The sequence below is a fragment of the Heterodontus francisci genome, chromosome 6, assembly GCF_036365525.1.
Source record: "Heterodontus francisci isolate sHetFra1 chromosome 6, sHetFra1.hap1, whole genome shotgun sequence".
Classification (NCBI taxonomy): Eukaryota; Metazoa; Chordata; class Chondrichthyes; order Heterodontiformes; family Heterodontidae; genus Heterodontus; species Heterodontus francisci.
In genome coordinates, this window is record NC_090376.1 from 56,316,381 (window position 1) to 56,331,537 (window position 15,157).

General features: G+C 42.1%; 1 protein-coding gene across 2 annotated transcripts in view; it reads right to left on the reverse strand.

The window, feature by feature from the left end:
• Window positions 1-15,157, reverse strand: part of atm (ATM serine/threonine kinase) — a 184,012-nt gene that overhangs the window by 13,195 nt on the left and 155,660 nt on the right. For both annotated transcript variants that reach the window (XM_068033717.1, XM_068033716.1), the window contains 5 exons: window positions 14,140-14,280; window positions 9,595-9,711; window positions 8,143-8,292; window positions 7,303-7,468; window positions 6,326-6,412 (listed from right to left, as the gene is read on the reverse strand). In XM_068033717.1, coding sequence (XP_067889818.1) covers window positions 6,326-6,412; window positions 7,303-7,468; window positions 8,143-8,292; window positions 9,595-9,711; window positions 14,140-14,280 — 661 coding nt within the window. The remainder of the gene's footprint in view (window positions 1-6,325; window positions 6,413-7,302; window positions 7,469-8,142; window positions 8,293-9,594; window positions 9,712-14,139; window positions 14,281-15,157) is intronic.

The window sequence follows — 15,157 nt, forward strand, 5'->3', positions numbered from 1 at the left end:
AAATAAATAAATTACCATTCTTTTTAATGGTAACATGATAGCCGTTAATGTAGATTACAGCATAAGCAGCATTGGAAGGGTAGAATACATTCCAACAGCACTTAATCTGAAGGATGGAGTTATGAGAAATAGCCAAACAAAAGCATGCTATTTACAGGACACCATTTTCTTACATAGAGGATAATCAGTGTTTATTTTTGAAATTTATACTTTAGCCCCAGTACAGCCGAATGTTACTATATTTCTTAGTCCATCTGGGACAGTAGGGCAGTGTAGGCTGTCTTCTGCCATAGCTGCTTCCTCTGATGTTTGAATATGAAAAAGATAAGTACAGCTGATGAGGGAGACCATTTGGCCCATCGAGCTCATCCTGTCACAGAAACCTACATTCTCCCATTATAGTATTTAATTGTCCCTTGAATGATTCCTACGTTTATACCTTCATTAACCTGCCTAGAAGACGATTCCAGTTATTAATCATTGAAAAATACTTTCAAACATCAGTCCTGAAGTTGGCTTTTACAAGTTTGTTCCTACATCCTGTTCTTCTGCAGTCATGGTCTAATGTGAAAAGTGCTCAGAATTAACTTTCTACTTTGTATCTTCAGTTCCCTCTCAGTTGCCTCATTTCAAGGCTGAAGAATCCAGATTTTCCAAAGCTTTCCTCATAGGTCAGTCCTCTGACATTAGAGATCAGCCCTATGGCCCTTCTGTGGATCACTTCTGGGTCTTGCAATTTTTTTATGCCTCAGGGAATAGAGAAAAATGCTGTATTCAAGTAGCAGACTGACTAAAGCATGATTACACCAGACCTTCTTAGGCTTATTTTCTGAGTATGCGCTACCAGCGGAAACCCTTACCCTACTGGACGTACACATCAGGAAATTGTAGGTGCACTACCCAAGATTTCCTAACGATGTGCGAGTTGTTTTATTCATTCATGGGATGTGGGCGTTGCTGGCTAGGCCAACATTTATCGCCCATCCCTAATTGCTCCCGACAAGGTGTTGGTGAGCTGCCTTCTTGAACCACTGCAGTCCTTGGGCTTTAGGTACACCCACAGTGCTGTTAGGAAGGGAGTTCCAGGATTTTGACCCAGCGACAGAGAAGGAACGGCGATATAGTTCCAAGTCAGGATGGTGTGTGGCTCGGAGGGGAACTTGCAGATGGTGGTGTTCCCATGCATCTACTGCCCTTGACCTTCTAGGTGGTAGAGGTTGCAGGTTTGGAAGGTGCTGTCGAAGAAGACTTGGTGAGTTGCTGCAGTGCATCTTGTAGATGGTACACACTGCTGCCACTGTGCGTCAGTGGTGAAGGGAGTGAATGGGCTGCCAATCAAGCGGGTTGCTTTGTCCTGGATGGTGTCGAGCTTCGAGTGTTGGAGCTGCACCCATCCAGGCAAGTTTAGAGTATTCCATCACACTCCTGACTGGTGCCTTGTAGATAGTGGACAGGCATTGTGGAGTCAGGAGGTGAGTTACTCACCGCAGAATTCTTAGCCTCTGACCTGCTCTTGTAGCCACAGTATTTATGTGGCTGATCCAGTTCAGTTTCTGGTCAATGGTAACCCCCAAGGATGTTGATAAGGGGGATTCAGCAATGGTAATGCCATTGAACATCAAGGGGTGATAGATTCTCTCTTGTTTGAGATGGTCATTGCCTGCCACTTGTGTGGCACGAATATTACTTGCCACTTATCAGCCCAAGCCTGGATGTTGTCCAGGTCTTGCTGCATCTGGACATGGGCTGCTTCAGTATCTGAGTCGTTGCAAATGGTGAACATTGTGCAATCATCAGCAAACAGCCCCAATTCTGACCTTATGATGGAGGGAAGGTCATTGATGAAGTAGCTGAAGATGTTTGGGCATAGGACACTACCCTGAGGAACTCCTGCAGTGATGTCCTGGGATGGAGATGATTGACCTCCAACATCCACAACCATCTTCCTTTGTGCTAGGTGTGACTCCAACCAGCAGCGTTTTCCGCCTGAATCCCACTAACTCCAGATTTGCTAGGGCTCCCTGATGCCATATTCAGTCAAATGCTACCTTGACGTCAAGGGCAGTCACTCTCACCTCACCTCTGGAGTTCAGCTCTTTTGTCCATGTTTGGACAAAGGCTGTAATGAGGTCAGGAGCTGAGTGGCACTGGCGGAACCCAAACTGAGCGTCAGTGAGCAGGTCATTGCTGAGCAGGCGCCGCTTGATAGTATTGTCGACGACCTCTTCCATCACCTTGCTGATGATCGAGAGTGGACTGATGGGGTGGTTATTGGCCGGGTTGGATTTGTCCTGCGTTTTGTGAGATAGATGCCTGTGTTATAGCTGTGCTGGAACAGCTTGGCTAGGGGCACGGCTAGTTCTTGAGCAGAAGTCTTCAGTACTGTTGCCGGAATGTTGTCAGGGCCCATAGCCTTTGCAGTATCCAGGGCCTTCAACAGTTTCTTGATTCCAAGTGGAGTGAATCGGATTGGCTGAAGACTGGCATCTGTAATGTTGGGGATCTCAGGAGGAGGCCGAGATGGCTCATCCACTCGGCACTTATGGCTGAAGATAGATGCAAATGCTTCAGCCTTGTCTTTTGCACTGGTGCTGGGTTTCCCCATCGTTGAGGATGGGGATATTTGTGGAGCCTCTTCTTCCTGTTAGTGGTTTAATTGTCCACCACCATTCATGACTGGATGTGGCAGGACTGGAGAGCTTATATCTGCTCCATTGGTTGTGGGATCGCTTAGCCCTGTTTATTGCATGCTGCCTCCGCTGTTTGGCATGCAAGTAGTCCCATTTTGTAGCTTCAAAAGGCTAACACCCTGTTTTTAGGTGTGCCTGGTGTTGCTCCTTCTGCACTCTTCATTGAACCAGGGTTGGTCCCCTGGCTTGATGGTAATGGTAGAGTGGGGGATATGCCGGGCCATGAGGTTACAGATTGTGGTTGACTACAATTCTGCTGCTGCTGCTGATGGCCCACAGTGCCTCATGGATATCCAGTTTTGAGTTGCTAGATTTGTTCAAAATCTATCCCATTTAGCACGGTGGCAGTGCCACACAACACAATGGTGGGTATCCTCAATGTGAAGATGGGACTTCTTCTCCACAAGGACTGTGCGGTAGTCACTCCTACCACTACGGTCATGGACAGATGCATCGGTAGGTAGATTGGTGAGGGTGAGGTCAAGTAGGTTTGTCCCTTTTGTTGGTTCCCTCGCCACCTGCCGCAGACCCAGTCCAACAGCTATGTTCTTTAGGACTTGGCCAGATCGGTCAGTCGTGGTACTACCGAACCACTCTTGGTGATGGACATTGAAATCCCCCACCCAGAGTACATTCTGTGCCCTGGCTACCCTTAGCGCTTCTTCCAATTGGTGTTCAACATGGAGAAGCACTGATTCATCAGCTGAGGGGAGGGGGCGGTGGGTGGTAATCAGCAGGAGGTTTCCTTGCCCATGTTTGACCTGATGGAGACTTCATGGGGTCTGGAGTTAATGTTGAGGACTCCCAGAGCAACTCCCTCCTGACTGTATACTACTGTGCTGCTACCTCAGGTGGGTCTGTCCTGCCATTGGGACGGGGCATATTCAAGGATGGTGATGTTGGTGTCAGGGACATTGTCTGTAAGATATGATTCTATGAGTACAACTATGTCAGGCTGTGGCTTGACTTGTCTGTGGGACAGGTCTCCCAATTTTGACGCAAGACCCCAAATATTTGTAAGGAGGACTTTGCAGGGTCTACAGGGCTTTTGCTGGAAGCATATACTCTGAAAATTGATCCTATACTTCACTGATTTTGCAATATTGCTCAGCATTCCATTAGTTTTATCAATTGCTGTCCTGCAACAATTGGACAAGGTGATGTTCTTTTTCATGTTGAGTCCTTGATTTATTTCAACCTCTCCTTTAGCTTGTTTGACATCATTCATTAAGAAAGTAAATCCCTTGTTTTCTCTTCCAATGTGCATGATCCTACATTTAGCTATTTTAAATTTTACATGTCATAGTTTGGGTCCATTTATGAGGCTGATCCAACAAAAGTAATTGCCTGTTAAACCCCCAGTTTGGTATCATCTGCAAATTTGGCAACTTGCCTGGTGTTTCTGAATCTAGCTTTGTGTTGATCAGAAACAATAAAGGCTCCAGCTCCAGTCCTTGGGGTACTACACTTTGTATATTTTCCCAGCTCAATCATGCACTTCACTATTATCCATTTCCTCTCTTTCAGCTGATACTTTTTTCATGTCTGAGTTTTACCTATGATGACTTTACTTTAAGCTTGTGCTGATGTTCGTTTTCATACAAGATATTTATTGCAGACTCTCAAAGCCTAGGGAGACTTTATCGTAGGGTTTGGCAACTTCCAGTTGGCTTATCACTTCCTCAAAATAAACTACTCAACTATTTATGTTCTCACCTTCTGATGCTCTTCTGTGCTGGGCTTGGGAACAGTGTGAGAAGGTACTAGATGCTGAAATGACTTAGAAAATTCTCCTTTTGTCGTTGGCACTAGAGTTAAAAATAGCTCAAACTGATGGGATGACAATATCCCTTTCTGCTGACTCTAAGGCACAAATAGTTTGGGTAGTATAAACCTTTGTGATTTGGCTCAAACTAACAATATCACTCAAGGACACAATAAAGCCTGGCATGGGAAATGCAGGATTTCAAACTATTGGTCCAATAGGAATGCTCTTTGGAAGTTGGGGGTCAAGGCATAATGTTAGAGCAGAGTATAGTGATTGCACATTTCGTTATGCTTTTACCTAATTGTGAATGCGTAATGCTAATCACATCGCTCAATTTGCTGAGCATGATAATTTATCAAATCTAAAACAATCCTCTTAGTTCCCTCATTCAATGCCACGGACCATTTTCTTGTCGAGAACTGCTCTCAAGTCTCTTCAACAAGAGGACAGAGGTCAATCAGCACCTGTTCAGAGAATAGACATCAACATTTCAAGCACACAGCCCTTCATCGGAACACTTCAATTAATGACAATGAAAGACTGTATATCTGAAAGGTTGATCTGCCTTTTCTCGCCACAGATGTTAACTTAGCTTTGTGTTTCAACATTTTCAGTTTCTTGCATTTTATTTCCAAGCCTTTACTGTTCTATAGTTATTCATCTAAAAAGTTGTGAAAGCATTTTGAATAAGTTGACCACTAATTCTCCCTGTTTTTACAACTGAGGTGGGAGGAGTGGATGTCTTTTCTAGTCCCACTTCTCCACAGGTCACAACATATATTTTAAAAAATGTTTACCCAGTTACCGATTCGGTCAATCATATACAGAATAAAATACACCAACCAGATTTCTTTAATAGACAACAAAATTATCAGATCAAACAAGACTTATCCAGTGACTAAGCAAAGCATTAGCACACAGATTGAAAGATGAAAGTTCCCTTTTTAAATTCCCCACACATACACATGCTCACACATACTCTGGGAAAAAATACAGAAGTTCTCTCTGCAGAGGTCTGTTACAAAAAAAAAGTCAAAAAAAAAAACTTTGGCCAAATACTTCCTAATTCTTGAAGAAAAAAAATTTAGAAGGAAGTCAGTTGTCCCTTTTGGTCTGGCGTCCGGGTATACGGAGATGAGTCATTGAGATATTTTCTAAAGCAGTTCTTTTCAGGCGGTGTTGAGAATTAACCTGACAGATTTTTCCAGCTTCTCAGGAAAGATGCAGCACCAGGGATTTTAGCTCTTCCACACTGGGTCTTTGCGAGTTTCTTCAAAGAGGTAGAGAAATAGGTGAGCTGGGTGGTTTCCGTGGCAGGCAAAATACCAACCGTCTTCAAAACAGTTCACGCCCCAACCAGAAAGTCAACCTCCTGACCTCCATAAACCTTGTCATGTGGCTTCTCTGCAAACATCTTCCCCAGGTCACCAAGGTTTCTGTTTATTGAGCTTAAAGCACATGATTTCCCGCACAGGCTGTTTTCAAACAACATCTCAAGTATCCTTTCAGTGAACTTGGTAAAAAAAAAACACATCCATGGAATCTTTTCAGATTTAACACAAGTCTTCAAAAAATAAAATATTAAAAGGTGGAAGCACTTTCATAACACTGTAGAGAAGTGAAAAGACTCATCAGTTGGCAAAGCCAAGATTAAGAACATGGTACAGTCGGAATCATGGCACCCTGCCACTGTGGTACACCAGCATGCTGTGTCATCAAATCTTTCAGTAAAATAAAGTTTAAAAAGTACAAATTGTAGAATAGTTTGAGCCATGCTTTATATTAAAAGGAGGAAGAAAGTAAAGTATTAATTAATTTTGCATTATTATTGGTATGTACATAAACATTATGGTTACTAAGTGCTCACCCAAGTCTATGTGTACAAGTTCAGCTGATTCCTCGTCAATGAGGATGTTTTGTACGTGTCTGTCACCAAGACCAACAATGTAGCAAACTGCAAGTATAGGAAGAGTTTCAGTAAGATAACAGATTACTTAATTGAACTATAATTAGATAAGAGTTAATTGATGTTGAACAATTTTTCAAAACATGACTAATTTAAAATTATTCAAAAGTATATTTGTTTCCTTCTTCCAATTTTCACTTTTTATGTCAGATTCATGACAGAAATGATAAACAACCAACTTATATAATGTAAAATGATCTCAAGGCATGTTAGAGCAAACCAAGAGAATAGGAAGGGTCTCCAAAAGCTTTGTCAATAAAAGATAGATTTTGATGGGAGTTTTAAAGCAAGAGAGGGATAGAGAAGATTTTGATGGGATTTCTAGAGAATAGGCCTGAGGCAGTTGAAGTCAGAGAAACATTGTGTGGGGGGGTGGGGTATAGGGCTAAAGGTGGTTACAGAGTTGGGTGCAAGGTCATGGTGGAATTTAAAGATAAAAGATGAGGATTATAAACTTGAGGCATTAGGGGATGGATTTCACAGATGCGCCAGCTCTCTGGTTACCTTACCCAAGTGGCCATTCTTCACATGAGCTTAAACAAGATGGGTTTGCAGGCTTTTCAACCTTGAGAGCCTCTTTTTTTCTTTTCACTTGATGTCCACACATGCACATTTCCATCAGTACTCATACAATTTATAACCCACTTGATTTTTCTCTTGCTTAACCCAGGGGCATTAAGACCAACTGCACTGCCCCTGACTGGCTCAGCTGAGAAGAGGGATATTTAAGGTCTATCTGGTTCAAGGTCTCCATTAATATTTATCAACTGGCATATTGGCAGAGGCCTAGAATTCATAAAATTGCATTTGTGCAACAAAGAGGTAATCTGAAAAGCATTCTCCTGACAGTACAATGCAGGTATTAAACAGTGACATACCTATTGAAGAAGTAGCTACACTTCGAGTATATCCAAGCCGCTTTTCAAACCAAACAGCTGGATCCAAGAATTTTTCCATGCAGAAATATCGAAAGACAGGCCGGAAATTCTTACAGATATCCATGAAGACTCGATATTTATCTTCAAAACTTAGTTTCTGTGCTTCCTGTAATGATAAGTTACAAGTTGTAGTGTAGCATTTGGTGCTGATGAATTGACCAATACTAATACCTCTTTTTATTCTTCCCGCCATCTAACAAGGGAGGCAGGCAAGCGGCCAACGTCCCCATTCCTTGGCCAGTCAGTAACAGACCATTAGAGATATACAAAAGTACTGTACGTTGACATCCTCCTTTTCTTCCTGTCCTCTGTGGTAAATGGTCTCATTTTCTTTTCACACTAATTAACTTGCAGAATATGAATTTCCCCTGTCCCAGTTTCCTCTTCATGAGCTACTTGATGTCATGCAGTATCCTTCATTCATGTTATTCTGGACTAATAAAAGCACTTCATAGCTGCTCTTGATGTGTCAGGCTAGTTTATCTTCTTCATCTTCTCAAGGTCCTGCTGCTGTAGGGCAACAGACTATTCAAAGAATGGTGACAATTACTCCCACCAAAACCATATATAAAAGGAGTAATCCGTCCTGGTAACAAAATCTGTAGCCAGCTTCAGTTTTATATTAAATGCCTAAGCCAGTTTAAGACTTACTTGTACCTGAATATAACATGATCAATTACATAAAATGGCAAGACATTATTATATTTGAAGGTCTTGATTGTTTTTTAAAAATTCAAAAGCAAAAGAGTTTCTAAGAATCATCAATGTGCTACGACTTACTGACATTCTTTTCCTGCAGTCTAGGCTGCTCCAGTCATTGGGTCGATACCTCTTATGGGCCCCTTCATTTGGATTAACTAGATATTCCCCAATGGGCACAGTTCCTGTACACCACTCAAGAATGCCACTTCTCTGAGAAAGAGGAATGACCTGTTCAAGAATGAAGGCAAAACATTCAGGTATAAAACTTAGCGACATACTGCACATTGCCACAGGATTACTTGCTGCAGCACAATCAGTGCAGAAATAATAAACATTACTTCAGATTCAATGGTGCAAACATTTTATTTTCAAATCCCCAAGCCTAAATGCATTAGAATGCTTATTATAGGAAGCACTATTGAATTTAAAAATAATTTAATAATTGTGGAGGTCATAATTTCAATACATTTCCTCCTGTTTTAGTTGTCCTTCTGTAGAGATGGATGTCATGGCGTAGGTAGTTCCACCGCTACCTTTACAACACCACCATCAACTGCTAACAGCTCCATTTCTGTTGGACAGCTTGGTCCTTTCTTTCTCCACAAGATGGAACACTCATTTGTTGAGTAAAACTGCTGAACATAAGGAAAACTTTAAATTTGAAGCACTGTGGAACTGAAAGCCAATATGAATCAACGAGGACAGGGTAAGGAATGAAAGGCTATGGGGTAAGGAAGCCATTGCTAGAGATGCTCTGACTATGATCAGATAGGTAAGATTGGAACCAAGTAAAGACAGTCGCATCCAACTGGAAAACAGGGCAGAGGTATTGGAGGAGATGGTGTGGACGACCCTGTCAAAAGCAGAATAGGTGAGAAGGGATAATGCACCACAGCCAGTCATTAAAAAAAAATATTGTTTGTGACTTTTGTTGAAACTGTTTCAGTGCTGTGGAAGGGGCAGCCACCTGATTAGAGGGATTCAAGAGTTGCAGGAGAGGCACACATCTGGGAAATGGAATGGTGAACAGTGAGGACAGTGTGTTTTATTTTGAAGAGGAGGGTGATTAGTGCAGATTTGAAAGGAAGTGGGAGAGTGCCTGAGTAAATAGAACCATTTATATCATCAACCAGCACAGGGGCCAGGAAGGTATGCTGAGTCACCAGCAGTTTAATGGGAATGAGATTAAGGAAGCAGGAGGTAGGGTTGATGGACAAGGTGACCTTAGAGAGGACATAGGGGAGATGGAAGAGAAACTAGAAATGTCAGTGGCAGACTGGGGGGGGGGGGGGGGGGTGCAGTGAGAGGTGGTTTGGCTTGGTGGGCAAGGGGAAGGAAGAAACGCAGCAGAGGCAACAACAACTTGCATTTATATGTAGAAAACGTTCCAAAGTTTTATAGTGAAAAAACAATAGGTGCTGAATCATGGGAGAAGTTTAGGAGAGGCGATTGAAGGTGCATTCATCAATATTTAACCACCCAATATCACCCAATGTGTCATCCATTTCAATGCGTGTTATTGTAGTTTACCTTGTATGTGCGGATAGTCAACTTCCTCTTTCTGGTATCTGCATTCTTTTGCAAAAGTGCATTACACATTTGAAAAACCTGCTGCATTACAGCATCCTGTCGCAGATCATCCCGGCCCTGGAGAAAAAGGGTACAAGTGGATTAATTGCAAGCTACAAACTCTATAGTACATTGTCCGTAGCTCGTCAACTGATTCAACATCTTGCATTGATAGAGCACCTTTAATGTGGAAAATCATCCCAAAATGTTTTACTGAGGTGTAATAGAAAAAGGATGCCAAGCCAAAGCAGGAGATATTAGAAGGGTAACTGAAGATTTGGACAAAGAGATGGATTTTAGGGAAGTCTCAAAGGAGGAGAGGGAGGTGGAGTGGTTTAGAGAGAGAATTTGAGACAAGGCGAAGGAGCAGGGATGTTTGGTGGGGCTGCTGATGGTAGGGGGAAAGCACAATAGGTGTCCTGGTCCAGAGGTCCTGAGACCATTTGTGATGCTGGCATAGATCAACTAACTGAGCACAGCCTGGGATCATCCAATCTGTCTGATTCCAGTACACCAGATGTAAGTCGGTCACCCATTTACCCCAGGTACTTTCTCCCAAATATTGAGAGATCTTGCCTTACTCCTGATATCAATGGCACATAAATATTTGTTCTCACAAACTAAGTTATTTATCTATTACCCAAACTACAGATATACTCACTAAACTGGTAGTTGGTAACCCCGTGTGCAACAGTTTGTCCCCGGGGGGGTCGGTCTGCTGAACGAGTTCTCTTCATGTCTTCAGTGTCTGACCAGGTCACTCTTCCTGACTGCAACCACAATGTCCTTGTGAGCAGTGGCTTTATATCCCTTTCTGACCCTAGTCCCTTGACATATAAGGTAAAGTCTCAAACTGGGTCATGCGATTGGGTTTCAGTGCCTTATCAATCCCACCACAGCTATGTAGGACCACCTACATGTGGTCATATCCTGGTCTCAGTGGGTGGGGGATACTAGGTGCATACCAGCCATGGATGGGATATCTGCATCTTGATAAGGCAGGAAGAAAGCCATTCACACATATTCTGAGAGGCCATTGTCTATGAGAGTTGTTGTAGACAGAGTGTCTGATGTTGTAATAGTTTGGGGCCACCACCTTGATGGCATATCCTGACTTGTCTGTGTTTGTGTGTGTTGGGGGGGGGGTGGTTCTGTTCAGTTAAAACTGTCTTTATTTTTAATAAAGTCCAATATGAGCCCCAGTGATGTCGTCTTCGGTCAGAATTTTTCTCCCTTCGTCACGATGTCCTCCGCACTCCAAGTTCCTACCACCCTTTATCAAACTATGCACACAAAATCACTAAGTCCCAGTTTACATCTGTAACAAACACATTTTGCAATTTGACAGAGCAGTTAAAACAGACTGAAATCCAGCAAAAACCACTACAAGCAAATAGCTGAATAAAAAAATCGCATAAAAATACGTCCCCCTTACACACATGGTTACATTTTGTTCCATTGGTGCAGTGTGCTGCTTTATGGATTAAGGGTGAACTCTGCCACTCTCTGCATGGTAAGCTCCTAACCTCAGTCTTGCGGAGGTGAGTAAAGGAAGGAAACTGTTTAAGGGTGAACAAGTCACCTCCTGGACTTAGGTTGTAGAGTGGAGTCGTTAGTGTCATGAGTACTGGTTCCCTTCTTGGCCAAGGCTGCTTGCAGGATAGGCAAGTCCTTTGCAAAGCACCATCACCATATCTCTAAAACACCTTTTTGTTCAAGAGCTTTAAGTAGTCAGCTCCCCAAGGAAGCAGCAACTATCTTATGAGGAGTTAAGGTAATATTTTGTATTGCTTTGGAACTCGTGTGGCGGTGTGTTTCAACTAAAGGAATCCATTTAGTTGCTACAGCACAGTCTGCATTGAATCTTTCTGAAGTGTGAATGCTGTAGTGCTACTTAAATAAGAGAATGCAATCTGTATCCAGACCAGGAGCTTTTTACTTCTGGGTGGTAGCATGGATTGGCATTCGACCACCACCATCTACATTATCATAAGGAGCCACAAGTGAGGAAGGCTAAATGGCAGAGTGCAGCAAGGCAAGTAAGATGATACAAGGCCAAGCTGTGAATGGGTCAGAATAAACAAAACTTTTGCTTTGAAGAATTTTTAAATTTTATGCAAATTGGAATTTTGATTAAATAATTGTTTTAATTAAATATGAATTCAATCTGTTACTTTCAATCTCCTGGTGCTAATAAAGCTTTATCAATAGTTTTTAACTTTAATACTAAAATGGGGAGGCTTATCCAACACGATTAAAATCTGATGAAAGAAAGAAACAGTGAGTACTGCTTTTAGCTGCTTAATAAAAGCAAGCAGTAGCTAAAATATTTAATGAGATTAAATATTTCAAGAGTTACTTTTTTTTCATTATTTGATGTTATTCAATTGGTTCAAATGGAGTGTAGGAAGAGTGGTGGAGTGAAACTCCTAGCTGCCTGTAGTTACAAACACTAATTCCATCTCAAATAATGGTGATGGGGTCATTAGCATGATTGAGGGAGGTACATTGTGTTTATATGGGTGCATTAGTGGTGCCCAGCTGACAATGGACCAGAATGTTGGAGCTGCTCCAACACTGTTGAGAAAGTTCAGGAACAGCCTAAGGAAAAGAGCTGGAGAAGCCTTCAGTTGCCAAAGGAACTATCCCCGTTTCTGCAAACGATCCCCTCCGAGTTCTATTACCTTTTACCTGAGGTATCCTGGCACTTGTTGAAGACCCAAAGCAGAACCTGCTCTTAACTAGCACAATATTCTGTTAGGTCTATCAAGAGACAGACTTGGTGGAATTATCCAGGGTAGTCCATGAACTCCTCCAGACATCCCCACTTGACGTGGGGACTGAGGGAAGGGGGCTGGTGCCAGGCAAAAGATCTGCCCATGGTCTCCTACCGGAATTTCCTGGCCTTCTTTTCAATGGAAATTTTGCAGAACTCAGCTCGGTACCATTTTCAACATCTGTCTGGCAGTTACACTGGAAATGCAAAAGGCTAGGATGGAAATTCAGGCCCATTACACCTAAACAGCCTTTTTTTGATTCTTTTACTCCTGACTCACTAACAATTTGGTTAACTGAATCCACAGTGAAATGAAATAAGTGCTCCTGTTGTAGTGATGGTCAGCAACCAAACAAGGTGGCCCTGAAAGCACAGGCCCATGCTGAAGTCCCAGAGTGAAAAGTCAGCTGTATGCAGTGACAAGGTTTTTTTTTTCCATTTTGGTTCAAGTTATGCAATTTGTGTGAAAGGACAATTGTGTTTCCTCTCTGATCAGCCACAAGTGTCGCTTGTGAAGTGATGCTCGGCAATTTCAACCTTGTGGCTGCCCTTCCCAGACACAAATGAACCTTATTCTTATAATAATCGGCAGTCAGTCAGTCAGAGAGACCAGTAATGAGAAGGGTCATCTCCTACCTTGCAAGACAGTGTTTATGACGAAGAACCATTCGCACAGTTGTGAGGTAACAGTTTAAAAAATCATGGGAAAATTAGTCTGAATTACTGTCAAGAATAGGGTCCTCTGAATGGGCATGTGATGCTCAGACTCGAGAGTTTATTGTGCTGTTCAAGGCACCACCAGTGCATACATATCAACTTAACTGATTCTACATTAAAACACTTCATGGTATTTCTACAGATGACAGTGAATAGTTTTACTTTGGATATTATTTTATCACATAAACAATGTATCATTTTGATGGGGATGGCAGCATTGGGTTATGTTACTGGACTAGTAATCTGGAGGGAGGCGTTCAAGTCCTACCAAGGCAGCTAGGAGATTTAAATTCAGTTAGTTAAGTAAATATGGATTTAAAAAAATAAGCTAGTATCAGTAATGGTGACCATGTAACCACCACCTGTTTCACTGTTGTCCTTTAGGAAAGGAAATCTGCTGTCCTTGCCCAGTCTGGCCTGTACGTGACTCCAGGCCTACTATCTTCTCAAGGGCAATTAAGGGTGGGCAATAAATGCTGGCTTTGTCAGTGACACCACATACCGCAAACAAATAAAGTGGTATTACTGAACTCTACGGTCTCGATATTTATGGGAAGGGAGAGGGGAAGCATGTTTGCAGCCAGGAAACCCAGGAATGTGGCAAATTTTCTCATCTCATTAGCATTTTATTTACGCAGTTTCCTGCCTGGGAGCTGGTCAGGTTGAGTGGCTGCTGGCTGCAGGGTGGGAAAGCCTGCAGAAGAAGGACGCAGCTGGCGATTGTAGGGACGAGTCTCAGATAAATATTTAATCACTGGCCCACCTCTCTCCAGAGCAGGTTACTTGGCTAACCCCAAACCCTATTCAGTTAAATTGGAAACAGGTGCATTCATGGTGGATTGGGACCAGGTTTCACATTTGTACCAATTTAACCCCCGCCTCCCCGCCCCACACCCCTGACACACACCCACCCGTCGTGGGGAGTTAAAATTATTCCCAACATCTTATTCAAATTTTCTAATAGTTCCTAATCATACAAGCAAAACTTTTTGTTATCCTAAATTATAAATTACCTTGACTAGTTGCCTTCTCTCTTTCCCATCTGACCCCACACAGTCAATAATTTTTGGAAGATTCACTCCTCCTGCTAAACGAAACTGAGACCTGAATGATTTCACAGTTATCATATTTTCATATTTTCCAGTTGGATCAACCTGAAAATATCACAAATTGTAAGTTAGCATTGAAAGTTTGGTATAGGTACACAAAAGCACTTGGGGTTTCCCTTAAGATACTTGCAGCTCCTTACTGTATTTTAAGTTCTTTTCCATAGTGCCACATTGGTATAAGGCTACATTTTAAGCTTGTTTAAAAATGAAATGGACTTGTAATCCATGTCTTCCATCAATAAAGCAAAAAACGTTGGGGATGAAGATTTTAACAAAGGAATTTTGGAAGATTAAAAAAATGCATTGATGCCAGATCATCCACATTGTTCTATCGGATATTCTAAGAATAACTGACATTTGAACCCAAATAAATATCTAAGCACAAAGTACGAAATAGTTCTGAAATACAAACACATGCCCATCTGATCAGGAATCAAACAGTGCACACTTATAGTCATCAAACTGAAATGCATCAGTGGATAGCTTTCTGCAGCCACGGCGACAGTAACAGGCACTTTCAGGTCAACGCAAGTACAACTGATGGATAGTTACGTTTCTTGACTTAGTTGCAACATATTTTAACAGAATATATATACACTTCAGGAAAAGGCCTCTTTCATTTACTTCTTAAAATCATAGGTCCGATTTGTTAACTAAAAGAAAAGGTGAGCAAGAATAGTAGCATGGTGTCGCAAGTTGGAACTTGAGTTATAATACCACAAAGACTGGGGAGTGGGCCACCATGGCAAAATGCCTGTTTTAAATCTTTTGGGAGGTGCTGAACAAAGGTCGGATGCAAATTTTTGGTGAAGTTGGGAGGGTTGGGGGAGGTGGTGATAAAGAAAATAAAACTCCCCACAGTTTTTGTGCATCTCAAGTTAAAACTGGCAGATAGTTTCTGCACTTACAGCTGGTAACCTAA